At 41.4% G+C, this 26735-nt stretch overlaps 1 protein-coding gene across 1 annotated transcript in view; it reads right to left on the minus strand.

The window, feature by feature from the left end:
- Positions 1-26735, minus strand: part of grk3 (G protein-coupled receptor kinase 3) — a 170730-nt gene that overhangs the window by 29869 nt on the left and 114126 nt on the right. Inside the window, exons 6-13 of the mRNA XM_055655888.1 lie at positions 25982-26043; positions 24112-24163; positions 20479-20570; positions 17463-17562; positions 10030-10108; positions 9542-9672; positions 2211-2305; positions 1304-1411 (exon numbers count right to left, since the gene is read on the minus strand). Coding sequence (XP_055511863.1) covers positions 1304-1411; positions 2211-2305; positions 9542-9672; positions 10030-10108; positions 17463-17562; positions 20479-20570; positions 24112-24163; positions 25982-26043 — 719 coding nt within the window. The remainder of the gene's footprint in view (positions 1-1303; positions 1412-2210; positions 2306-9541; positions 9673-10029; positions 10109-17462; positions 17563-20478; positions 20571-24111; positions 24164-25981; positions 26044-26735) is intronic.

A 26735-nucleotide genomic window follows, 5' to 3' on the forward strand; every position in this document is an offset into this window, starting at 1 on the left:
AGAGGCTCCGACATGAAGAATGGAAGAGTTCTTGTCAATGTCTATACTGTATCAATAATACCTTAGGGAGAAGAAAGGAGAAAACATGCAATTTTGGCTGAATTGACATCAGCAGGCCTTTAATGTGTAGGAAAGAACTGCAGATGCTAGTTTAAACCGTAGACAAAAAATACTGGAGTAACTCAGCGGGACAGGCAGTATCTCTGGAGAGAAGGAATGGGTGATGTTTCGGGTCGAGATCCTTCTTCAAACAGAGGGTCAGGGAGGGGGAGATACAGAGATAAGGAAGTGTGCCTGTCCCATTGAAGCTTAGTTTGTTCTTGTTTACTCTTGTTTACTCCAGCATTTTGTTTCTAGCAGGCCTTTTTAATTCCTTGCTTCAAACGTGAACTGAATGAATGACAACCTTTTCAACTACAATATCAGACCTGAACACATTTTTTCCACCTGACAGTTAGATAAACGTTTTCCAATAGTGGTTACGAAAGAATATTAATAAAAACTGAACCCTGGCTAATTTTCCCAGTCTTTGTGCAGGTGACTCAAATCAGCTGTGGTGGCACATCTGCTGCCACAGCTGGAGCTATTTTCACTGAGGACTGAACCTGGCACCTTCTAGTCTATATTAAGCTACATATTGTAATCCCCTCTGTGGACCTTGCATGGATTTTTGCTGTTTTTACAATTGCGGAATTTGAACTTTTTGTTTTTCACTTTATTTCTCATAAGGCAGAACATTCTAACAATAATCAGGTTTGAACCATGAACAGGCTTAATTTCATATTCTGGGTATTTAAAGATATTTTCATAAATATGCTCGGTATGCAGTGCTCGAAATACAATAGCATAGGTTATTTTCATTAAAACGATGTAATTTGTCTTCAAAACCACCAGGCAGCAGTCATGTGCAAAAGTCCTCATTTGACGGCCTTGATATAAATCCAAAGATTCCATGGCTCATTTCCTGCTAAGCTGTGCTGTTGCTGCTCAGTGTATCAGCAGTCAGAGGACGCTTACTGTTTCCACAACTCCAATTCCTCTGGCTTCTCTGACTCCCATTGCATGGCACTTCAAGGCTTTGCTCATCCTGTGAATTGGACCATCATTGCTGGGATTCTGTTTCGATGACAGGCTTTGTTTGTGAAGGGAATTAATGAATTAGAATAATTTATTAAAACTACTAGCAGCAGAACTGAGAATAAATACTTTAAATACTCCTGCCTTTTCTCTTTTATTCCATTATTTCTACACTAGTAAGGCAAACAACATTATTTACGTGTACCAATTTGTTTAGGTCACTTACCCTCGAAGTAACTTGAAAAGCATGCAGCCCAGAGAGAACCAATCTGCACTGCTGTCATATGCTGTACCTTTCTGCAACACCTCTGGAGCCATGTATCCATGTGTCCCACTGCATCAATAACAACAAACTAAGCTTCAGAGGTAATATGCATATTATTATCTTTTTTAATACCCGCATAAAAAATGGCAGAAAAGCAGTGATTCTACGGTGGCAATTCATGCAGAACAGACGGGCTTTAAATTTTGTTCTTCCTTTGGAAATTAACTGACCTCCAGCTGATTGATGGCGCTGATGATAAAAAAAAGGTCTTGTTATGTTTACGCGAGGCAACTGCTCATGTTTTAGTTTCTGATTGCTATCCAACATTGATGTCAGAAGTATACATGTGTAAACTGGACAAGGAAGAATTTGGTTGTACTGCATGCTTAGGCTAAGGACTGGAGAATCATAATACTGTATACAAGCAAACATCGGTGCATGTTCAAGAAGGAACTGCAGATGCTGAAAAATCAAAGGTAGACAAAAATGCTGGAGAAACTCAGCGGGTGCGGCAGCATCTATGGAGCGAAGGAAATAGGCAACGTTTCGGGCTGAACAGTCTGAAGAAGGGTTTCGGCCCGAAACGTTGCCTATTTCTTTCGTTCCATAGATGCTGCCGCGCCCGCTGAGTTTCTTCAGCATTTTTGTCTACAAAACATCAGTGCATGTTGGAAAGAAAGGGTAAAAGAATAACTAAAAATATATATTTTTTAATTAATTAAAACTAAAAAGTAATTAAAAATAGAGAATTGTCTAAGTAGATCTGGTTGTAAGTAGGATAAATGCATTTATCTGCCAGCTCAAGACTGGTCATGTTTACGCAGTGCTCACATTAACATTAACCGACTCCCGACTAACAAGTACGTACACGCTGGCGTGGGGCTTCTTTTTTGAGAAATCACAGGCAAGCCCAAGATCTGATATCCTCACGTGACCATGTTCATCCAGTAGAATATTTGCTGGCTGCAAAAATAACACCACGTAACATGATGCAGCGATCACTATAATATAATTTCACTTGTAAACCATATAACTTCAATGCTTGTTGTAATTTTATTGGAAGTTAGATCAAATGGAGTTAGCTTGCAAATGACACCTGAAGACTTCTCAGAGACTCACATTCCCATCTCCACAGAAGCGGTAGAATTTAAATTCAACGAACAATGTAGATTTTTGAGGAACAATTACTGATTTCGTAATAATGATCGCAAAAAAACTTAGTTTGTCACAAAAGTCCATGTGGCTCATCAATGTCCTATAGCATAGGAAACCTGCCAACCATACCTGTACCTGATGTCAGGCCCTCCCGGCATTGTTAATTCTTAAACACCTTCTGAAATGGCCCAAGAAGCATTTAGTTCAAGGACATTAGGGATGGGCAACATTGGCCTTGCTAGCAATGTCCCCCCCCCCCCTCCCACCCCCCAACCCCCCTCCAATCATCAACAAAAACTTTTGGAAGAGGATTTAGAAAAGTAGCCATTGCTATGATGCAAGAAACTCAATTTTTACAATAGTCCTTCAAACAGCAACATGATAATGAAAGCAATTCTTAATTGAAATATGTATTTAGCCGAGCAAAAGGACAGGTCTGTGCAACTTCAGAAGATGCTATGGCATCTATGTTATGCCCACCTGAGAAGATAAATCTCATCTGCAAAGCTCTAGAAATTCAATGTTTGCCCCATCTACACGGTGCTACCAATATAAGATTGTGTGCTCAATTCTCTGAGATAGAATTTAAACCGAAATTCAGATGCAGAGACAAGTGCATTGCACTGATTAACGAGTTGTCCGAGTCCTTGAAATCCTTATCCTGGTGATCCTCAGCTGAGGCCAACTGTTTCTCTCCTACAAATGATAAATGACTGTCCTCTCATCATGGATCATTGGCACTCCATGAATCACATTATTAAGCGCCTTTTCCTTTACTGTGTGTATTTTGGCGAGTACTTGTTTCATGGTGGCATGAGTGAATCAGGAAGAGAAATGGTCCTGTGAAGGTGACCTTTTTCTTCTGTTGAATGTTCAGTGAGTGGCGTGTTCATTTTAGGAAGCTGCATGTTATTGTGAATCAGAAATTCTGATCAATTAATAATGTAAAGATTTCAAATAATCTGAAAATATGAAGACAGATAAAGCTCACAACACATTGTGAGTCTTCATCATTTTAGCAACCTGAATTGGACTGTTTCCTCCAATTTCATTATACACACACTCCTCAATGTGCTTACTCAGCAATTAGACTTTCCTTATGCCTTCTCCAGCATTTGAGGCCTGTTCTTTTCTCCTGTTGTGATAGGTTTTTTTTTCACTTCTGGTTGAGTGCATGCTTCTCTTTTACAAAGAAAACAAATATTTCACACTACAGAAGAATTCACAATGAGTGTCATCTATACACATTCCCTTGTGAATTTGCTACTGCTGCTGGCAATGCAATAGCCTCTTTACTTGACAATGAGCGACCATAACGTATGTAGAAAGGTAACAGGCATGAGTGATTGGCAGAAGAATACTCCTTGAGCAGAGTGATGTGCACATCCTGTGTTGAACATTCTTCTTTATAACATGTCTTATCATTTTCTTGCACAGTCCTGCAGCATTTAGAGCTTCTGCCTCACAGCAGCAGGGATATAGCTTTGATTCTGATCATGAGTGCAGTCTGTGCAGAGGTTGCACGGCTGCCAACTCTCACGCATTAAGCGTGAGACTCATGCATTTTGACAAATTCTCATGCTCTCACGCTGATCACAAATTTCTCACGCTCTGTCGTGAGAAACTCTGTGATCAACAAGAATTTCAAAATCTCATGGGCCGCGGGTGTTGGAGAGCCGGGGCTGAGGCAGGGATGGAAGCAGATGCAACGGTGGGGGCAGATGCGGATGGGGAGCCGGGGCTGGCGAGTGTTTGCCAGGCTGGCGAATCACTCGCTGCAGCTCCAGCCATGGAGCAGCCTCAGTGCAAGAGTCCCGGGCCGTCGGAGGCGTGCACTGCTCCCACTCGCCAGAGCGACATCCCCCTCTCAAGAGTTGTGGTTTACCTTGAGAGAGAGATAGGAAACAAGATAGAGAGATAGTTGCATATTGTAGGTTCACCTGCTATCCAGGGATGACAGCTTTGGCACTGATAAGAAGGTGGCCAAGGATTTTCACAAACTCCACCCAGTCAGAAGCCAATTGCCTTGAATTGATGTCATCTTAATCCCTTGCCCTTCTATGGAGCACTTCGTCTCCTGCCAGCTTTACCCAAGGATGATTTATTGAAGTATCAAGGAATAAGGAAAGGGAAGTGATGTTAGTAACTAAAGATAATCAAAATGTAAAGAGGAATAGTTTCTTTGTGTCCATATGTGTCCCTTGAGCCTCACATCCGCCATGTCATTAAAACCTCCTTCTTTCACCTCCGCAACATCGCCAAAATCAGACCCTCTCTCACACCTCCCGCTGCTGAAAGACTCATCCATGCCTTCATCTCCTCCCGACTGGACTACTGCAACTCACTTCTCCTTGGCATCAGCTCTACCTACATCAACCGACTCCAACTGGTCCAGAACGCAGCCACCCGACTCATCACCCACACCAAATCCTGGCATCACATCACTACAGTCCTCAAACAACTTCACTGGCTTCCCATCTCCCACCGGATCACCTACAAAGCCCTCCACCATCTGGCCCCCCCATATCTCACTGATCCCCTCTCCCCCTACCAACCCTCACAGTCCCTCAGATCCCCATCAGCCGGTCTCCTCTCCATCCACAAGTCCAACCTCCGCAGTTTTGGGGACAGAACCTTCTCCAGGGCAGCTCCCAGGCTCTGGAACTCCCTCCCCCAACTGATCCGCAATTCCGTGTCCCTCACCATCTTCCAGTCCCGCCTCAAGACCCATCTCTTCACCTCTGCCTATCCTTAGCCCCACGTTCCCCTCCCTTTTCATCTATGCTTGAATTGCCTCATATTGTGTTTTGAATTGAATTCTGTCTTTAATTTGTGTACTAGTCATGTCTCTACTATTTATTTCATTCCCCTTACATGTTTTTCCTCTACTTGCTAAATTCTTGTAAGGTGTCCTTGAGACTCTTGAAAGGCGCCCATAAATAAAATTTATCATTATTATATGAAAATATATTTCATATTGTACTGTTTATTTACACCTTGTTAATGATGGATAATGAAGATAGGAAAAAGCATCAGCATGTTCAAAAGCGATGAATATCAGCACAGGCAGGGTTGTTAGCTACTTCAAGGAAGGCATTGATTGTATGGTACACCACTGTAATTAGGCACTTAGTACAATTCAGATTTAGCAGCTATGGATGAACTGCGATACTGTCCAAAGACCAAATATAGGGGCCGCAATTCTCTTTTCTTGCCCACACCAACTTCCAAACTTTAAAACAGAATTGACAGCCTTCTTTTAACACGGCGAATTAAATCCTACTTTGTATCTTCTGCGTCATGCTTTGCGTTGCTTCAGTGGAGTCTTGATGCCGCATCTGTATCAGGTTTATCTTGCCTTTCAGGAAGTATGCTCAAACATAACTGTCTTCATCAAAGAGATCAGGAAGTCCCAAATAACGTACACTGTAGGCATGGTGCCTGTTTCAAGTCACATGCATGATATCGAGGGAAATGGACATTTAAGAGCTTGCCCCACATAGGCGATTTTTTAGGCGACAACAGGTGAAATAGACTGTCGCCATATGGTCGCCGGGGTTTCGCCTCTATGGTCGTGAGTAGTCTCCTCAGTCATCCAAAGCGTCGTAGCGTTTTTCTGGTCGCCGCTGGATTTGGAATTGTTCAAAAATTTACGGTGACAGTGGGCTTGACACCAATCAGCATAGCTTGACTTCTCCTCATGTAGGTGCTGTCGTAGGTTGTCGCCAGGATGACGTAGGTTGTCGCCGATGCTGACTTTGGTTAATTCCATTGGCGACTACCTACGTCAACCGGCGACAGGTACCGGCGACTGAATTGTTTTAAATTGTCTTCAGTTGTCGCCGACAGGGTCATCGCTTGTCGTAGGTGGACTTAGGTTGTCTTAGGTGTGGTCGTAGGTGGACGTCCTAATGTGTCGCCGCTTGTCGGTAGCCTGCCATAGCTTGACTTCGACTAGGTGGTAGGTTGTTATAGCTTGTCGTAGACATTGTCATAGGGGGGGTCCAGTCGCCAGTTTTTCGGCGACCTGCTACGATTATGACAGTCGCCGAAAAAAATCGCCTAAGTGGGACAGGCTCTTTCCAATGTATGTTATCTGCTGTCTTCAAAGACAAAGTTGCATCTAGGGTAATTGAGCAATGTGGTGGAAGTCCCTCCTCTGTATTTGCTATTAGAAGACACAAAACTCAGTAAAAAAGTATACCTGTCAGGCTTCTACCGCAACCACTTCTTGGCTGATATTGCCTACATTCTTTGTGACACCGTGAACAGATGCAATGCCAAGAAGCAGAGGTCCACTTTCAAAAGGACAGATAAACGTTCAAGATTGAAGTGAAGGAAAGGATATTTGCAAAGGAGCTGATGTCTATGTACAATGGTAGCCTTAAACCATCACTCTTTTTGCCCGTCATCCAAGAAATGCCCGTCACTTAAAAGGCACACACTGGATGGCAAGATTGGTATGCAATAGATTTCTGCCAAACTCCATGCCTCCTCTCAGTTCACCAGTGTGTCCTCATTATATCTCCTAATGTTCATTCAGTGCAAACAGGATCAGTACCTTCCTCCAATCAAACATCTTTATAGAGCAACACAATGGCTTGGTGGGTAGAGCGGCTGCCTTATAGCACCAGAGGCCTGTGTTCATTCTGGACCTCTGCAGCTGTCTGTGCAGAGTTTGCATATCCTCCCTGTGACTGTGTGGGTTTCCTCCGGGTGCTCTGGTTTCTTCCCACATTCCAATGACGTTAGGGTTTGTAGGTCAATTGGCTGTCTGTAAAATTGCCCCTAGCATTTAGGGAATGGATGCGAAAGTAGGATAATACAGAACTAATGCGACCTGATGATCGGCTTGGACTTGGAGGGCCGATGGGCATATTTCAATGCTGTATTTCAAACTAAAGTTGGGAAATGCTAAATCCTCAAATGTGTCTATTCCTCTGATAGTTAATTTCAACTTGACCTATGAAGGTAAGATGACACACTAGTCAACCTGAGGAGTACCTTCAGCAACAGACTGGTTCCACCAAGATGCAGTACAGAACGCCACAGGAGATCCTTCTTCCCTGTGGCTATCAAACTGTACAACTTCTCCCCCTTCTGTCATGGGGTAGACTGACTCCCCTCCCCAAATCTTTGCACATCCCCAATCCTTTCCACTCCTTTCCACTCGTCACTTTCATTTCATGCTTCATGTGTCTTGTGTTTTATGACTGTTGGCAGATCAATTTCCCTCCTGGGATAAATATAATTCTATTGTATCTTAAAAGTAATAGCTAATTTTAATTATTTTCAAACAGATATTTAAAAAGAAAACACTAATGTTGTGGTTCTCTCTTCTTAAAACAGGAAAACAGAATGTAATGAATTAATCAACAAACACCTATCTGACTTCCCAGTTGCTATTCCTCTCCATCGTTTCCATGTGGTTCTCATTAAGTGTCATTGTGTCAGATTAGTTGCATTCGGGGAGAAGCAGTGGTGTGTGACAAATGAAAGCAGGAAACCTTGTTGATCTGTCTATTCCCTGCAGAGAGAACAAGTTTTCAAACCATCGCATTTCAATTAGGATTGTTAGCTCTCTGGGATGTGCTGGATTCTCTACAAATTAATGCCTAATCTCTACGGAGGTGTTGCAAGCAATCCTGGAGAAAAAACATACAATAAAAATGACTCATTCAACATTTTTGTTAATTAGTTAAACAAATATTGGGCATGGGGACAAAAGACAGTGTGATTTATAATCAGAAATTACCCAACCTGGGTGTCTGTTTTCCCTCTTACTCTGGTATGAAGAACAGTGTAACAGATCAACAGAACCTGCAGGGCATGAGTCAATCCCTATCTTGCTGTCAATATCATTTGACAATGCAATTATTTGTAAATAAAGAAATATTTATATTGTATGGAAATTGAACTCTTAAGCAATCGTTTTGCATCCAGTTAATTATCAGGGGAGGAGCCTCGCGGCTCAGGCCTCATGGGTCGGAGCCTGGACCTCGCGGCTGTAACCTCGTGGTTCGGAGATGGAGATGGAGCCCCGCGGGTCGTTGAAGCCCGCGGCATTCATTGCCTGGGTCGACGGAGCTCGCGGCTGGGGCCTGAGTCGGTGCCATTGAGGTGACCGGAGAGGACCCTGCAGCAATAGTTGAAAGGTCGGTGCGGCGGTCGATGACCGCGGACGAGAACGGACACATGGAAGTGAGGACGCCGCTGGCGAGGGAAGGAACAAAGAAGGATCCGGAGTGGGGGGACCGGATGCAAGCAAAGAATTTCACTGTGACTTGTGACTTCAATTCAATTCAATAGGCAACAACTAAAGCTTAATCAACCCACTGATATGAGAGCTCAATGGGGAGCTGATGGGATTGCGAGAGGAAGAAATGGGATTAGTGTAAAAAAGTGCTTGATAGTCAATGCAGATGCAGATACAATGGGTCAAAGGCCTGTATCTTTGCTTAGTGACCTTGAGACACAGCCCTTGCACAGACAACATTAACTTCCATCCCAGAGAATCACTTTAGTTCTTCATCACATACCAACTGTGACCTTTCTGTATTTCACGCCATTATTTTCTAATAGCATCTCAAACCGTTTACAGGTCATTCATGGAAATACTCGGAAACAGGTTACGGTTCCTTCATCAACATTAGGTGTAAGTCACAGCATCATCTACCCAACAATGCTGTGGAGAGTATCTCCATCATTAAGATAGCAGTACTTCAACATCAATTTGCCAATGATAGTTAGAGCTGGGCATAAAATGCTGCCCTTTCCACCGAAGCTGAGATTGTATAATTTAAAACATCCAAATCATTTAATAGCTCATTGCAAAAGAAATACTGGTTAGTCCTTGCATCTTCTATACATTTATAATGAAATTACTTGGTTATCATTCCCATATTTGCTCTGCTGATAAAAATAACTAAAATCTACTTTTCTTTCCAAGCAAATATCTGCAGGTGATTTGACTTACTGCATATTATATTTTTATATTACACTTAAATTTAAATTATACCTGTGTTTAGATCAATCTCATCCTACCTTCAAGTCTCTGTAGACTACAAATCTATTGTGCATATGTTCCAGGCCCAGCATAATCTCTGCAGCATAGAATCTCATCTCCTTCTCGGAGAACACTCCATGCTGTGAAAGATGATAATGCAGATCTCCACCTACAAGCAGAAAGAGCAATGTGTTTTGAGATCTTCTGAAACATATAGCATGCCAAATATGCCCTATACACATCAATGAGCTGGTAATCATAACAGTTTGCTGCATAATCCCTGCCTTCGGGATGGGAAGTAAGGAAGGATAAATATTTGCATTTATTTAGATACTGTACTAACAAAAGATGAATGCATTTTAACCTTCATAAAGCTACACATATCAGGGATGAAAATAATCAGAGATTAATTTATTGTGTTTTAAATTTATCCCTCGCACCTCAACACACTACCGGCGGAGCAGTTTGAGAGTGAAACTAATTTGGGTGTCATCCAAGTGAGCAAGTTTCAAAATGTGTTTCTTACCGTTCATCAGATCAAGAATAAAGCACAGCTTGTCCGGTGTATGGAAAGCATAGGTCATACAGACGATAAAGGGGCAATCCTGTTGAATTAGAGACACAAATAGGTGATCAGATATATCTTGTTGTTGAATATTGCAGCAAAATACAATTGAATGATATAACCGACAAAATGAATCCTCTCATTTTTGCAATCTACAATAATACTTGTAAATTCAAAGGGGACAAAATGTTTTTATATACATGGAAGATTTTCCAAGGATTCTTCAAATTAAAACTGATTAACAAGTTAATGCAATGTTGTGTTTCTTTTCTCCTTCATCGTTTCAGAGAGAAAGCACAACTTGGTGTCAAGAACGTTGAAACTTCCAATCTTTTCATGGTGCAACTCTTGGTGGCTGCAATAAGCATTTTAAAGATCTTAAATCCTTTCCAAAAATCAAGCAAATATCAGTGAGACACAATGTCTTCAATGCAAGCATGGACTTGAGACATACTATATTGATTTTGGAAAGTGGCTGAGATCAGGTGGATCTTTTGAAAGAATCGAGGACTCATCTGACATTCCCAGTGATTAAACTAAGCATTATTTGAATAATAGCAGATTCTCCATCTTTCTATCACTTTTTTTTTATTTTTTAACCAACAGACTGTGGAATTCTCTGCCTCAGAGGGCGGTGGAGGCAGGTTTTCTGGATGCTTTCAAGAGAGAGCTAGATAGGGCTCTTAAAAATAGCGGAGTCGGGGGATATGGGGAGAAGGCAGGAACTGATTGGGGATGATCAGCCATGATCACATTAAATGGCAGTGCTGGCTCGAAGGACTGAATGGCCTACTCCTGCACCTATTGTCTATTATCACCAAATGTTGATTCCCCAACTTCTCATTCATTGCTGTTTATCATAGGATTTTGTAATGCATTAATTGCCTGTCTTGTTTACTGACATAAAGATTACTTTACTTCAACATATAATTGTCTTTAACTACTTTGGCATATGGTCAGAATTTGATGTCATAAAAGGTGCTATGCCTCCAAATTCAGTGCTGTCTTAAAAATTGCATAGAGAGGTGTAGCAGACGCTGAAATACATTGTTCCAATTATGAAACTTTTCACAATCCAGCTGTAACACAGAATGGGCAGATAAAAAGCGGTTTCTACATGGTGAAACCAAAATTTCATAAAAATGGCCTTTATCAAAATCTGACAATGTGCTCTTTAACCACATGTGATATTACAAATCTTAAATTGTGGAGTACAGAGGAAAATAAACAAATGACGGGTCTTTGTTCCAAACATTATGGTGGGCACCGTACCTACATTAAAAACTTTTAATATATATTATTGATATTTATTTTCAGATATTAAGTGAATTAAGGGGAATGAGTTTAGTGGCAGCGAGGTAAAATATCAGCTGCAATCCTTTTGAATGGCAGAACAAACAAAGGGAGTCAAATAGTTAATTATTTATATTTCTTACATTATGTTTTTACAAAAAACATTAATGAAAACATAAGAAAATAAATGTGATATACCAATTTGTACAGGGAAAGCAATCTACTACAGGCAATGAGAGTGAATTATTTAAACAACAATTCAACTGAGTAACACTCTCTCATAATAAATATCACTACCATAAGGCACAATATAAAAAGGGAATAAAGACATTGAGAAACACATTCAAGTCTCCTGACACTTAGTTAATAACTGTACTGCCCAGAGTAACAGCAAGTCATGTTAGCACTTGAACAGTGTTTAGATTAGTCCATTTACTCAATATTTGCAGGGACAATTTGTAAGGGGCAGACATTTGAGGTTCAATCCAGTATGGCAACAAAGATTTGCAGGCCATACTAGGGAACAAATGCCTGACCTATGGTCACCCGTATTATAATCATTAATTATATTAATAATTTAAGGTTACTAAATTAAAAAATCTGATATATGCACATACTTCCATTCTTATGAACGATATAACGAATTTCCTCACCCTCTTCACTTTTTTTAAATTGTTCTTCCTTATATGTCACATATGTTTGCCTTGCCATGCCATTCACTACCACACTATGGAGGTATGGTTACTAGATCAAGTGATTTTGGGGTATTTTCCGACATGGACTAAAACGGCTCATGGGCATCCGTAAAACTGAAGCCCTTTCATTACCTGGGGTGACCTGAATGAGCATTATTTCTAGGATGAGATCATGTCATAAGTGATGGGAGCAGAATTAGGCCATTCGGCCCATCAAGTCTACTCTGCCATTTAACCTCACTTCCTCCTAACCTCATTGCCCTGCCTTCTCCCCATAACTCTTGGGAACCCTTGACTTGAAATGAGGGATTTATGTCTCAGGGGAACTTTGAGAACTTGGGGGTAGGCACAAAATGCTGAAGTAACTCAGCGGGACAGGCAGCATCTCTGGAGAGAAGGAATGGGTGACGTTTCGGGTCAAGACCCTTCATCAGACTGAGAAGCTGGGTATGTTCTCCTTTGAGCATAAAAAGGTTGACAGAAAATGTGGCAATGTCTCTTAAGATAATAAAGTATAATGCCTGAGAAAGGTATCAAGAAGAAAAGGCAAATTTTCAACTTCAGACAATTATACCACATTCTAGATTCTCCACACGAGGAAATATCCTATCATCAAGATCCATTAGTATCTTGTATGTCTCAATCAAGTCTCCTAAGTTCCAATGGATACAAACAGAGCCTGTCCATCTTTCATCATGAGCACCACACTCGTCTAGGACTTTGAGTACTGAATCTTCTGAACTGCTTCCAACCCATAAACTTATTTTCTCAAAAAAAGAGACCCAGCTGGTGCATGTGGATATAACTAAAGCTGCCCAGTCTAGAGCATAGGTTAGTTTAGTTTAGTACAACAAAAACTTGAAAGTGCAATAAAAATCTTTAAAATGTCGTAATTCTAATGCTCAGATCTTTTCTCTGTCCTTTGCCTGTAGTGATGCCTTGACCTATTGTCTTTGCGTGTAGTGATGTCCAGACCTTTGTTCTGCCTGTGATGATGCCAACCTGTTCTTTGCCTGTAGTGATGTTCAGACCTGTGTTTGCCTGGAGTGATGTCCCAAACTTCTGTTTCCCTGCAGTGATTGCTATCTCAGCTGTCTGGTGCATTTCATTTATATTTGTAGCGAAGGAATGGGTGATGTTTCGGGTCGAGACTCTTCTTTAGACTCATGTCGGGGAGAGGGAGATACATAGATAAGGAAGTGCAAGGTGTGAAAATAGGACAAAGGGAATGTGGAATAGATCAAATGTAGAATAGATCATTGTTAGCTGGGCGAAATTAACAACAAAGCAAAAGGAAATAAAATGTAGTCAGAAACAGTAAGATTGGTTGGAGAACTGGGAAGGGGGAGCGATGGAGAGAGAGGGAATGCAAGGGTGACTTGAAGTCAGAGAGGTCAATGTTCATACCGCTGGGATGTAAGCTATCCAAGTGAAATATGAGGTGCTGTTCTTCCAATTTGCGCTGGTCCTCACTCTGAAAATCGAGGAGGCCCAGGACAGAAAGGTCAGTGTGGGAATGGGAGGAGGAGTTAAAGTGTTTAGCAACTGGGAGATCAGGTTGGTTTAGTCGGACTGAGCGGTGGTGTTCAGCCGAGCCTACGCTTGGTCTCACCGATATATAGGAGTCCACACCTGGAACAGCGGATACAGTAGATGAGGTTGGAGGATGTGCAAGTGAACCTCTGCTTCACCTGAAAAGACTGTCAAGCTCCATGGACGGAGTCGAGGGGGGAGGTATAGGGACAGGTATTGCGTCTCCTGAGATTGCAGGGGAAAATACCTGGGGAGGGGGTGGTTTGGGTGGGAAGGGACGAGTTGACCAGGGAGTTGCGGAGGGGACGGTCTTTGCAGAAGCGGTGGAGATGGGAAGATGTGGCTAGTGGTGGGATCCCGTTGGAGGTGGAAAAAATGTTGGAGGATGATGTGCTGTATGTGACAGCTGATCGGGTGGAAGGTGATGACTAGGGGGACTCTGTCCCTGTTATGACTGGGGAGGAGGGGAGGGAGGGGGAGCAAGAGCGGAGCTGTGGGTTATCAAGGAGACCCTAATGAGGGCCTCATCTATGATGGAGGAGGGGAACCCCCGTTTCCTGAAGAATGAGGACATCTCTGATGTCCTGGTTATGGAACACCTCGTCGACCCAAAACGTCACCCATCCCTTCTCTCCAGAGATGCTGCTTGTCCCGCTGAGTTACTTCAGCTTTTTGTGTCTATCTTCGGTATAAACCAGCATCTACAGTTCCTTCCTACACACCTCATCTTGGGCGCAGATGTGGCGTTGACGGAGGAATTGGGAGTCTTTACAGGAAGCAGGGTGGGAAGGCGTGTTGTCTAGATAGCTGTGGGAGTCAGTGGGCTTAGAATAAATGTTAGTTGGTAATCTGTCTCCAATGATCGAGACAGATCAAGAAAAGGTAGGGAGATGTCAGAGATGGTCCAAGTGATTCTCCATAGACTCTGCCTGACCCACTGAGTTACTCCAAACTTTGTGTCTTTTTTTGTCAAACAGCATCTGCAGTTCCTTGTTTCTACTATAAAATTCTGTTTGCTTTCCTAATAACCTGCAATACTTGTGTGTTGGCCTTTATGTTTCTGCACCTGGCACCCAGTTGCATCAGCTCTCAGACTTTCACAATTTCTTACTATTTAGAAAATATACATTTTATTTTTCCGACCAATATAGATAATTTCACATTTTGTCACATTAGATCTCATTTGCCAAATGTTTCCCCGCGGAGTTAACCAATCTGCATCGCTCTCTAGCTAGATGATGTCGTCTTCATAACATACTTTCCCATACATCATTGCGTCATCAACAAATTTTGCAACTATACCTCCAATCTTTTCATCCAAATCATTTTATATAAATTGTACGCAGTTAGAATCCCACAATGTTACCAATAGCATACTGCCAATTGCATCTTGCCAAGCAGCAAAATACATATTCATGTCTACTCTCCGTTTCTGTTAGTCAGCCGATCTTTGATTAATGCCAATACATCACCTCCTACACTACATTTATTTTCTGCAATAATCTTTGATGCACCATCTTATGAAATGCTTTCTGGAAATCAGAGTGTAGCACATCCAATTCTTCTTTATCCACAACACAAAGAATTCATTAAACACAATACATTATGAACTCATGCAATATTCTTGGTATGCTTTTAGGACTCAGTGATTCTGAAAGAGCCAACCTTATTTAGCTTTTTATAAAATATATATCATTTGCTTTTGGATAACAGTAGGAGACAGCTTGATTCGATTTGATGCTGGCTATTGAGAGCACGAGAAAGCCATTTTGTTACCAATGAGCACTGCATTTTTCAACAGGGCAATAAAGCACGGCTCATTAAGCACAGCAGCAGTGAGACACTCACACTTTCATCTGCCAAAGTAACCAGTGACTGCACAAATTAGACATCAAGCTGATTTGTTAACACTTTGAAGTCAACAACTTGAAAACATTAACCTAGAGATTCTTTGTGGCACAGCATTACAGGGCGGACAGGCCTGATGGGCAGGAAGGGGTTGGTGCCGAATCATGGATTGAAGAAGCAGTCATAGTCTGGATTGGTACTGGATTTGGGCCAATAGGGTTATGCTTTGGAACCGATAGTTACTATTAACTATGGTTGGAGGAAAGAGGCACAAAGATTGGGGGTAAGAAAGGTCATGGATCAGTGTTGACAAGGGTAAGGAAAATTGTGAATAGGCTTCCTGTATTGCTGAAAAATCCACAGGTAAGTTAATAAATGAAAGGGGACGACTTGGGCTGGTCAGGGAGGCCTGATCTGAATCACAGCAATAGTTGACTGTTCTGAGAGTGCCTAACAACAGGTGCAACATTGAATACTGTGATCCAGTTCCCCAAGTAGTGTTCCAAAGGACCATTGTACCGACAATGATGTCAGTAAATTGACAACTGATGCAGTAAATGGTTCATGATAGGAGGTGGCCAGTTGAGTTTTGTGTGATCTAACTTGTTTTAGTTTAGTTTAGTATTATATGTACTGACGTACAGTGAAAAGCTTTTTTGTTGCGTACTATCCAGTCAGTGGAAAGACTGTACATAATTACAATTAAGCTGTCCACAGTGTACAGACACAGGATAAATGGAATCACATTTAGTGCAAGATAAAGTCCAGCAAGGTCAGATTAAGGTCAGATTAAAGGTAGACACAATATGCTGGAGTAACTCAGCGGGGCAGGCAGCATATCTGGAGAGAAGGAACGGGTGATGTTTCAGGTCGAGACCCTTCTTCAGATTAAAGGTCTCTAATGAAGTAGATGGTAGGTCAGGACAATTCTCCAGTTGGTGATTGGATGGTGCTACAGTTGTGAGAGAATGTCAGATTGCATTGGACCAATCAGGATCAGGAGCATCAACATAAGCTAATTTGTAATAACTGTGACAAGGGCAAAGTTGGATGCTGAGTCGAAGACACATGGAACTAGTGATTTGTGGTGATTGCAGGCTTGATGTGGAACAGAGAGACAGTTAATCAGGGATTTTCAGTGGAATCAGTGATTGATATGAATGGTGGGGTTTCCTGATTTGGGTTGAAGGTTGGGAGTAAGATCAGTCAGAGTTTTTTAGGGGGTTGTGTGGTTATTATTGATCAGGGGCTGGGTGAGGAGTCGGTGGAAGGGAAGGTTTGGTCTTGTGTTAGGTTACACCTTGATACAAAGATAAGCAGCAAATTTTCCCAAATAAATGAATTATTTACTAGCATAGTATTAATAAAATATGATTCTTCTGGCAATGACTTGCAGAACAACATGATTACATGTCCCAGTCAATATTCCAAAAAAACCGTTATACCTGAAATAATGTAGAGGTTGAAATGTGACTGTGAGTAACCAACTGAATATGTTGCAACAATTTTGTTAACAAAAATCATCTAAGCTCCCATTCTAGACATACCAATCCATGCTGCTTCACTAAAAAATAAAGCATGGGTGAATTGTTCAAACTAAGGAGGAGAAACAGCTGCATTGGGAAAATAAGAGACTGTTAGATTACTGTTTCTGGTCCTGATGAAAGTTGGATTAACCATCATCTAATCTGCTCCATCAGCAACTAAATGGGGATGGCAACAGAAATGCTATGGGAAGATCAAAATTAATGGACTTGATGGGCTCCATAAAGATAACTCTGTTCTGTCAATAGCTTGGTGTCAATCTAACAACTACCAATCACATACAGAATCACTGAACCACCCTAGTCCATAATAAATAAGAGATAAGATTAAAAGTGACTCTGTTTTTCTCCCAGAAAACAGAGACTAATTTGATGACCAGGAGAACCAGGAGTGAATGAATTATGAAGGCAATGAGCTTTTCTTAATATGTTCAATTGTACATAACACTTCAGCAAACAACGTGCATATGATTGGACTTACCCCAGTGCTGACCAGGGACAACATGATTCGTTCATTAAGGGCTAATGTTTCTCCCTGTTTCATCTTGATTCGCTTTTTATCCAAGCATTTCATGGCATACCTGAAAACACAAGAGGACAATTTGGCAATTCATACAGTATTATTTATCACACAAAATAAACAAAGGTAATAAAATAGATTTATGATCTAGGTACAGAATTGAAGTAAAAGAAGTGAGAAGTGCAAGTACAATCAATTATTTCATTATTCATACCTGCAACAGAATATCCAACAGAAACGGCAAACTGCTTTGGGTTATATACCGAAACAAGATAATATATTATTAAATTGGTGTTCTTTACCCCTTGGTTGGAAGAAACAAAAAAGAAAATGGCTTGTGCTTTGAATTCAATTTGTCTTTAAGATGTATTCAGTGTATTTTAGGAATGGGATTTTCACGTGGAAAACGCTATTCGCTCAACACAAAGTAAGGTGTAGGCCAAAATAGGCCAATCACCCAGGGCACTGGCAGCAGGAGTTCTTCGGCATGATGTGAGGCTCAACTATCTTCAGCTGCTTTATCAATCCTTTTCACTCCATCATCAGGTCAATACAGGGATATTAACTGATAACGGGTGCAGTATTGAGTTATTTTTATGGACCTTTTTGGATAAAGACAGAGATACTTGGTTGAGATCTTTGTATCCTATTCAGCCGCAGCCTAAGTCCCAGAGGACTGAGATTAGCCAATGTTGCTCTTCTATTTAAGAAGAGGAGTAGAGTCAAACCAGGGAACTATAGGCTGGTGAGCCTTGCATCAGGGATTTTTTTAGAGAAGATTCTTTGGGATAGGATTTACTCAGATATAGGAAGGCATAGCCACCATGGTTTTCTGCAGGAGAAGTCATACCTCCAAACTTGATTGAGTTTCTTGAGGAGGTTATGAAGATGAATGTGTAGGGCAGGGACTGTCGTCAACATGGACTTTAGTAAAGCATTCAACAAGGTCTCCTCGTGTAGGCTGATCCAAAAGACTGAGGAAAATGGGATCCACTGAAACTTGTTGATTGGATTCAAAATTGGTTTGTCAGAGAAAATAGTGCGTAATAGTGGAGGAGGTTTATTCCACTACCAATAGCCTTAAGGCAAAATACCCCGTAGCCCTGGTCATTACAGCCGGGCACTTCAATCTAGCCAACCTCAAGAGTGTACTACCTAAATACTATCAGCATGTGTCTTGACACACCAGAACACCCTCGATCTCTGCTACACATCCATAAAAAACGTCTACCGTTCCATTCCCTGGCCACATTTCAGCAAATCTGACCATCTAGCTGTGCTTTTACTCATTGCCTACAAACAAAACTGAAGCGGGAAGATTCAGTACAGTAAGTTGTTCAGTGCTGACCTGCAGATACAGATGACATTCTATGCGACTGCTTTGAGTCCGTGGACTGGACCACATTCAGGGAATCTGCAGCCAACCTGAATGAGTACACCACTGCTGAGACTGACTTTATCAGCAATCGTGTAGAGGAATGCATGCCAAAGAAGTCTATGTCTTTGGGAATATCATATTTGTGTCATTACGTTCATCAGGGAGGGTTGCACTACTGCCAAGGATGCCAAACCAAGAAGAAATAAAATCATGGGAGACCCCTTCCACCCCTGCAACGGACTGTTCCAGCTGCTACGGTCAGGCAAACGCCTCCGTTGCCATGCGGTGAGAACGGAGAGGTTGAGAAGGAGTTTCTTCCCAGAGGCAATTCGGATTGTAAACGCCTATCTCACCAGGGACTAACTCTACAGAACGTTTTTCCTTCCATTATTTATTATGTAAAAGAATATGTGTGTTATGATTGTGTTTATAATTTGTTTGGTTGTTTTGTTGTTTGTCTTTTGCACAAAAGTCCGCGAGCATTGCCACTTACATTTCCCTGCACATCTCGTATGTGTATGTGACAAATAAACTTGACTTGACTTGACAATCCAAGTGTTACTTAACCAGAAACCATGGATGAACCGTGAGGTACTTTCCCAGTTGAAGGCCAAGACAGTTGCATACATGTCAAACGACCCCGAGAGGTACAAGAAAGCTTGCGACGATCTTCGTAAAGCTATCAAGAATGCCAAGAGACACCACCAGGACAAACTGAGTCCCAGTATAATAATTTGAACACCTGCATACTGCGGCAAGGCCCGAATACTATAACTGGCTGCAAAGCGAGTCAGGCAGCATCCTTGGCAATAGTGCAACCCTCCCTGATGAACGTAATGACACAAATATGATATTCCCAAAGACATAGAAATCTCACACAAAACCACTTTGGTCAAGACTGAATTAAGTTATTCAATGGGTCGTAAATAGTATTACTTTTTTCTTGACTAAAGCATGTTGTTATACTTTCTCATTTGCTGAAGAAAATTATATTTTCTTTAAAGCATTTAGATTGAGTAAGCGTGAATGTAGAGTTAAAATCTGCAACAAAGACAAACACGTATACAGCCACTAACCTATCCCCGGTAATCATTAATCACTAACAGATGCAATTCTTAATCCTCACTGATTTGCCAAACAGAAAATGTTGCACTATGAGGGACAATCTTGACTTTCCAGTAATGGCTATGGCATTCTTGGTTTCATTCATTTTTTATGTGAACAGAGTATTTGGTTAATCAGGTCTGCCAGCAGATTACATTTAGGTTCCTCGGCTGTAAAGCAGACAAAAGGCTCTGAGAACAACTATGCAGTATTTTCCAAGATCTAACAATCTAGCCTTCTTATTATCCTGAATGCATTCTGACTCCATGCTATTTTGCAGGCAGTACACATCCATCTCTGTATATTATTCTGCATTTAATGCACATCAGCTGATACCATAGCCTGTTGTGAAATCATTTCAGCTTGTGTTAATCAATTTCATATTCCAATCTCCTTGCCATCCTCCATGCTACACATTATTTTATATGTCAAAAGATTTTAAAATTATAACTGAAGCTTATGGAATTAAATACTAAAAACCAGGAAAAAAATTACATTTTTCCAGTATCAGCTTTCCTACATCCATATACTTCTCCGAATCCTCCCCTTCCAATTATTCGATGCACACTGAAGTCATTCATTGTTAGCTGCAAAGCAAGTGAAACATCATTATTATACTTGTGCATGGAATAACACAAACATGTTGCTCTACCTTTCAGCTGGTAGAAGCTCAGTAACATTTTAGGTTGGGAAAATATTTATAATATTTGCAAAGTGATATATTCCGATGTTTTACATGAATGGTTTAATGTTTCAGAAAGGGATTATCACAAGAAGTAATCTAAAACAGGTGCTGCAGGAGCTGATACAAAAAGGCAATTATTAAAACAGGAATTTGTGCAGAGCAGGGCACAACTTCCAACAGAGCAAAAACATATTACTTCAAGAAGTGACCAGGACCAGAAATTATAACTACATAATGGATTCTACACAAAGTGACACAGTACATTTATCACATATATTTATATCAGCATATGATGGAACAAGACCATTGGCAAGATGTTGGGCTGTTTTCTCCAAATAAACAATTTTGAACAATTAGTTACTCTTACGTATTTGTTGCAGCTGCTTTGCCACCACTTTTCAAATACAAATTCCTTGAACACAATTCCCATCTTATGCCAATATCACAAATTGCAAATATTATTTCCATTTTGCTGTGATTAATGTCATCGGAGTTAAATAAAGCCAACAATTTAGCAAATACATTGTCAATTTAGATGTGTACTGGATGTCTAAATATCGTTGCAGTTTGCCAAAGACTGTGACATCTATGCACACACTGAGAATGACCTTCAGTCTATGCAAGGCAAGACAGATTACAATGTCATTAGGCAGGAGCTAAGGAGGGTAGATTGGGAGAAGATTGTTGTTTAAAGGCCAGCAAATCAAGCAAGATCAGCATGTTCCAGTAATGAGGAGGGATAAGGACAGCAAGGTAAATGAATCATAGGTGACCAGGGAGATTGTAATCTTGGTCAGGAAGAAGTGAGGCTTATGAGGAACATTAAGTGAGTAGGAAAGAACTCAAGCGGGAGATTAGAAGGGCCAGAAGGAGCGATGAAATGTCATTGGCGAATTGGATTAAGGAAAATCCCAAGGCTTTTTATATATATATGTTAAAAATAAGACCAACCAGGGAGAAGACAGGACAGTTCAAAGATCTATAGGACCTTTGGCTAAGCCGTATTTGGAGAATTGTGTGCAGTTCTCGTTGCCCCACTACAGGAAAGATATGGATTCTTTAGAGAGGGTGCAGTGGAGATTTACCAGAATGCTGCCTGAATTAGAAGGTTTTCAGATCCATTGGATACTTAGATTGTTTTCTTTGGAATGTTGGAGGTTGAGGGGAGACTTGATAGAAGTATATAAAATTATGGGAGGCATGGATAGGGTAGACCAGGAGTCGGCAACGGGATGGGGGTGGGATCCATGTGTACACATGATAGATGTGGCCCGCCATCCGTTCACAGACATGCGTCCTGGCCCCTATGCATAACAAGGTTGCTGACCCCTGGGGTAGACAGTCGGAATCTTTTCCCCAGGGTGGAAATGTCCAACACTTGAGGGCATAGCTACAAAGTGAATGGGGGAAAGTGAAGCGAAGATATCTGGAGCATTCATTTTTCACGTATGGGGGAGTGGGTGCATGGAACGTATTGCCTGGGGGGGTAGTATCAAAGAATCAAAGGTATCAAAGGTATTTTATTGGTCACATTCACATACACCTAGGTGTAGTGAAGTGAAATGCTTCTTGCCATTTTGCAGCACATAAAGAAGGAAACATAACATTAATAAGAGTTTTAAACATAAAGAACATCCCCCCACAATGGTTCCCATTATGAGGGAAGGCATAAAGTCCAGTCCCCAACCCCAGTTCACCCATAGTCGGGCCTATTGAGGCCTCCACAGTTGCCTCTGCGGAGGCCCGCTGTTCCTGGCCGTTCTCGCCGGGTGATGTTGCTCCGGCGTCGGGAGAGTCCTCTCAGCGGCCTGGGAACCCTGGAACGGCCGCTTCCGTACTGGAGGCCGCGGCTTCCAAAGCCAACAAGGCCACGCCGGTTGGAGCTCCACAACTGGCGATCTCATCTAGAGATCCCAGGCTCCCGGTGTAAATTTCAGCGCCGCCGCCCGCAGCTGGCCGCTCCACAGTCCCGCAGCTCCACAGTCCCGCAGCTCCTCGATTTTCCTCAGTGATCTTCAGCTCACCGGAGCTGCAGCGCGGCGACCCGGGCAAGGCATCGCCCGCTATGTGATAGCGCTCCAGCGCTGTGCCGCCGCCGAAGTTCTGGGCTGTCCCCGACAGGAAACGCCGCTCCAGGCCCACTGGTAGGCCGCGAGGACGGGTCGAAGCTGCAGCCCAGAGAAAAGCTGCCTCTCCGACCAGGTAGGGAACCTGAAAGGTAGTTTCCCCCTCCCCCCCCCCCCCCCACATAAAAAAGTCTAGACCTCCAAACAAAACACTTAACTAACTTAAAATTAAAATAAAAAGATGAAAAGACAGACAGCTGCTGGATGGGCAACCGTGCACTGGACAGCGCCCCCTACATAGTGAATACCGACATGAAAGTGGCGTTTAAGGGGCTTTTAAAGAGACACATGGAAGTACAGAGAAGAGAGGGATATGGATCATGTGCAGGCAGATGAAATCAGTTCAGCTAAGCATCATATTTGGCACAAACATTGTGGTCCAAAGGGCACATTTCCTATGCTGTTCTGTTTAATGTTCAATGCTCTAAGAGCTCATTTCACGTTATTTTTCAGGCAGTAATTGTGATCTCATACATTTTTGGCAAATTGTTCTGCTAAATAGGCTGCATTGAACTACATTAACCAATGGTACTTGAAATTAACACTCATCATCTGTCCAGCGATAAGCCTCGCCTTGTTGCCATGGATTTATGATAGTAGGCAGAATTGGCTTAAAATTATTATGGGAAATGGGAAACCAGTGAACTCTAGTAATCTTGGAATTATATCTGTGTTAAACTGACAATTCCTGCTGTTAATTTCAGAGCCAGCTGATCTCAAGATTGAGAAACAAGAAATTGTACCCCACTGTGCCACCTTGGTGATAGAAGAGAAAAAACAGTACGATAAGCAGTAAAAATGCAAATGATTAGTTCTAGCTACAAAATGAATGCAGGATTGCCCAGTTTAATGCAACCCTAGTTATTTCAAAAATAAGATTCATAAAGCAGTAGCAGTTGGTTAAAAATGTCTTAAATTGTTTCAGCCAATGTACCTGAAATTCAACTTAGTTTTTTAGAATCGAAACACAAAATAATCAGCATGGATAGCTTCTCAATTAATAATGATAAAGAATGACTTCCATCTTGACAGCACCATGTTTCATTATTTTGATAGGCAATGACATTTACAAATGAGGCAAACGCTGGTTATGACTTCTGGCTCTTCTTCACATGGAGACCTTCAATGCCTGAATAAGTAGATTAGCATTTTACTCACAGGATAACTTATACAGACGAGGTACTTAACATACGTTACAAGACAGTAAAATACTACTACCACTAATTCACCTAACAAATATCACGTGAACATTGTGAACACTTGTGTAAAAGGCAACTCATGCTCTATAAATAGCTGAATCGTAAACGGTGTACTTACATGAATGTTTAGTTCCACATTTTTCCATTGGCAGAACCGAGTGAATCTGTCACTGAAAAAGAAACCAAAAGTGAGAAACATGTGGGTCAAGAGGAAGTCAGCTTCATATGTTGAGAAAATGGTGTTTATAAAGTACGGGTAGATTTGAACAATTCAGAGATTTGTTTCAGATTTCCAGTTTTCTTTATTCTATTTAAAGTCACTGGAGTTATATCCAAACCTTTAAAAGCTAACTATTCCATTTGGGACGTGGTGGGTGATTCATTTTATGTCTTTGGATACCTAACATGACACAGCATCTGATAGTTGTTTCCCTACTTCTGTGACTGATGACCACAGTCTGAATTTCACTTTACCTGTGCAAACTCAAGAGCATTGCAATGTACTACATCAGACCAGCAATCTGTCAACCAGCAGATGATTAGGCTGCTGAGATATCATTGTTGAGCAATGGCAGTGAGCCAATGGAACACAACCTTGCTGGAGTCTCTCATGAGGACAGTATTCATTCTCCCATGGTAGACAAAAATGCTGGAGAAACTCAGCGGGTGAGGCAGCATCTATGGATACCATAGATGCTGCCTCACCCGCTGAGTTCCATTGATGCTGCCTCACCCGCTGAGTTCCATAGATGCTGCCTCACCCGCTGAGTTTCTCCAGTATTTTTGTCTACCTTCGATTTTCCAACATCTGCAGTTCCTTCTTAAACATTCATTCTCCCATCCGAGTCACGAACCAGAACCCTTACCATTCCCATCATTTCAGAATGCTGAGGTCACCAACAAAATATACAACCTAAAGCCAACAGTGCTCAATATCATCCTCCAGGACCATCCTCAGCCACTTTCATCAGCCACTTCTCATTTCAGATGCCCAAGAAATCTTACTAGCAAAGTTCCCGGCCAATAAAACATCATAAAATGAAGATTACATCTGTCACTTGTTCAACTCAGAAAATGGCAGTTTACAGACAATAAGGGAAAGTTTAGAGGCAGCATCTACACATTGTAGATCATTGGGTATGGATGGACCTACACAGTCTGGGAACAAGAGTCATGGGGTAGCTCTTCATAGGAAAAGGTTACACACCTTTCCTGCTCCAAAGAATTCAGATGAGTACTGCAAAGGGGCAGGCAATGTGCAATGGATAGGCATGCACACAAAGATCTTTGGAACATTGTCAGACCTATCCAATAGCCTGCATGAGAAAGTCAAAAGCTCTGGAGAATTCAGCTCCAACCTTATAGTTCTCAGACTGCATAGTTCTAGAGATATTTCTTACCAGCATGGAAATGATAGCCAGCTCCATGTCAACACGCATGGGTGCAACCATGTTGTAGCCTCTGCAGGCTGACATCTCAGTTTCCAATGCACCACATGCCTTGTATTAAACAACATTCATTCACCACATATCCTGTTATCAGCGACATTCACGGGGGATAAACTCTGTAATATCAGCATTAACACACCACAAAATCCATTATTAAAAGCAATCAGACAACATGCACCCTATTTTTTAAAAACACTGATAGAGGACATACTCTAGATCATAATTGCAGTGTTCATCCTATTGAATGGAATGGTACATTGCCTATCATAAAGACCATCTTTACAACATATACACTCTGTTTTAATAGCATTTGCATAGGATGATACAATCTATGAACAGCATTCATGTAAATTATTTTTTCAAGGAAGGCATTCACATTTCAAAAACCATTTTTGTCAACAACATTTGCATGGCACACACACTTTCTAAATAGCATTTAGGGAAGATACATCTTTCTCAAAATAATATTTGCTCAACATATAACTCTAAACAATAGCTGCAACATGCATACCCTCCATAAAAAGTGAGCTTTGTACATACCTCTCTATAAACTTCTGGAACATTTTTCCCCGTAGACTGTCACAGATCTCTTCAATGTATGGCTGGTGAAATAAATGACAAGTAAATGTTGAAAATCAACCAATTACTTATGTTGCAATTTTCACAGGATTTGAGTTGGCAGCTATTGATTAGTAGAAACATCAGAGCAAACCACTACTGTACATTCAAATCTCCTCAAGAGTTTATCGATTGTAATTATGTTATTTATAACTTAATATTTCTAGCATGTGGCATTATTCAGCATTTTAAAGCAAAAACTGACAAATAATACTTCAAAACATAGATTGCACAGATGGGGTTATGACTTTGAACTGGAAATGTCTCTAGTCATTACACAGTAAAGGCTGGGGATGCAAATGTGTGAGGAGGGAAGGAAGCAGAAGTGCTGCCTGCAGGCCAACTGATAGAATGTACTGTGGAGATTCTGAAATTCGGAATCCAGCTGCTGCCATTTATGAAAAAAGAGACAAGAATGGGCTATTTCACTCCAGAGTGTTCCAACCCATTAAATCGTGACTGATGCATGCATCAAAATCCACTTGATGCTGAAGAAGGGTCTCGACCCGAAACGTTGCCTATTTCCTTCTCTCCATAGATGCTGCCTCACCCGCTGAGTTTCTCCAGCATTTTTGTCTACCTTCAAAATCCACTTTATCTCTTTCGCATCATATCCTTGAAACATTTACATAACAAAAGATCTGTTGACCTTAAGGGCCTGTCCCACTTAGGCAAT

The sequence above is a fragment of the Leucoraja erinacea genome, chromosome 25 (assembly GCF_028641065.1).
Source record: "Leucoraja erinacea ecotype New England chromosome 25, Leri_hhj_1, whole genome shotgun sequence".
NCBI lineage: Eukaryota > Metazoa > Chordata > Chondrichthyes > Rajiformes > Rajidae > Leucoraja > Leucoraja erinaceus.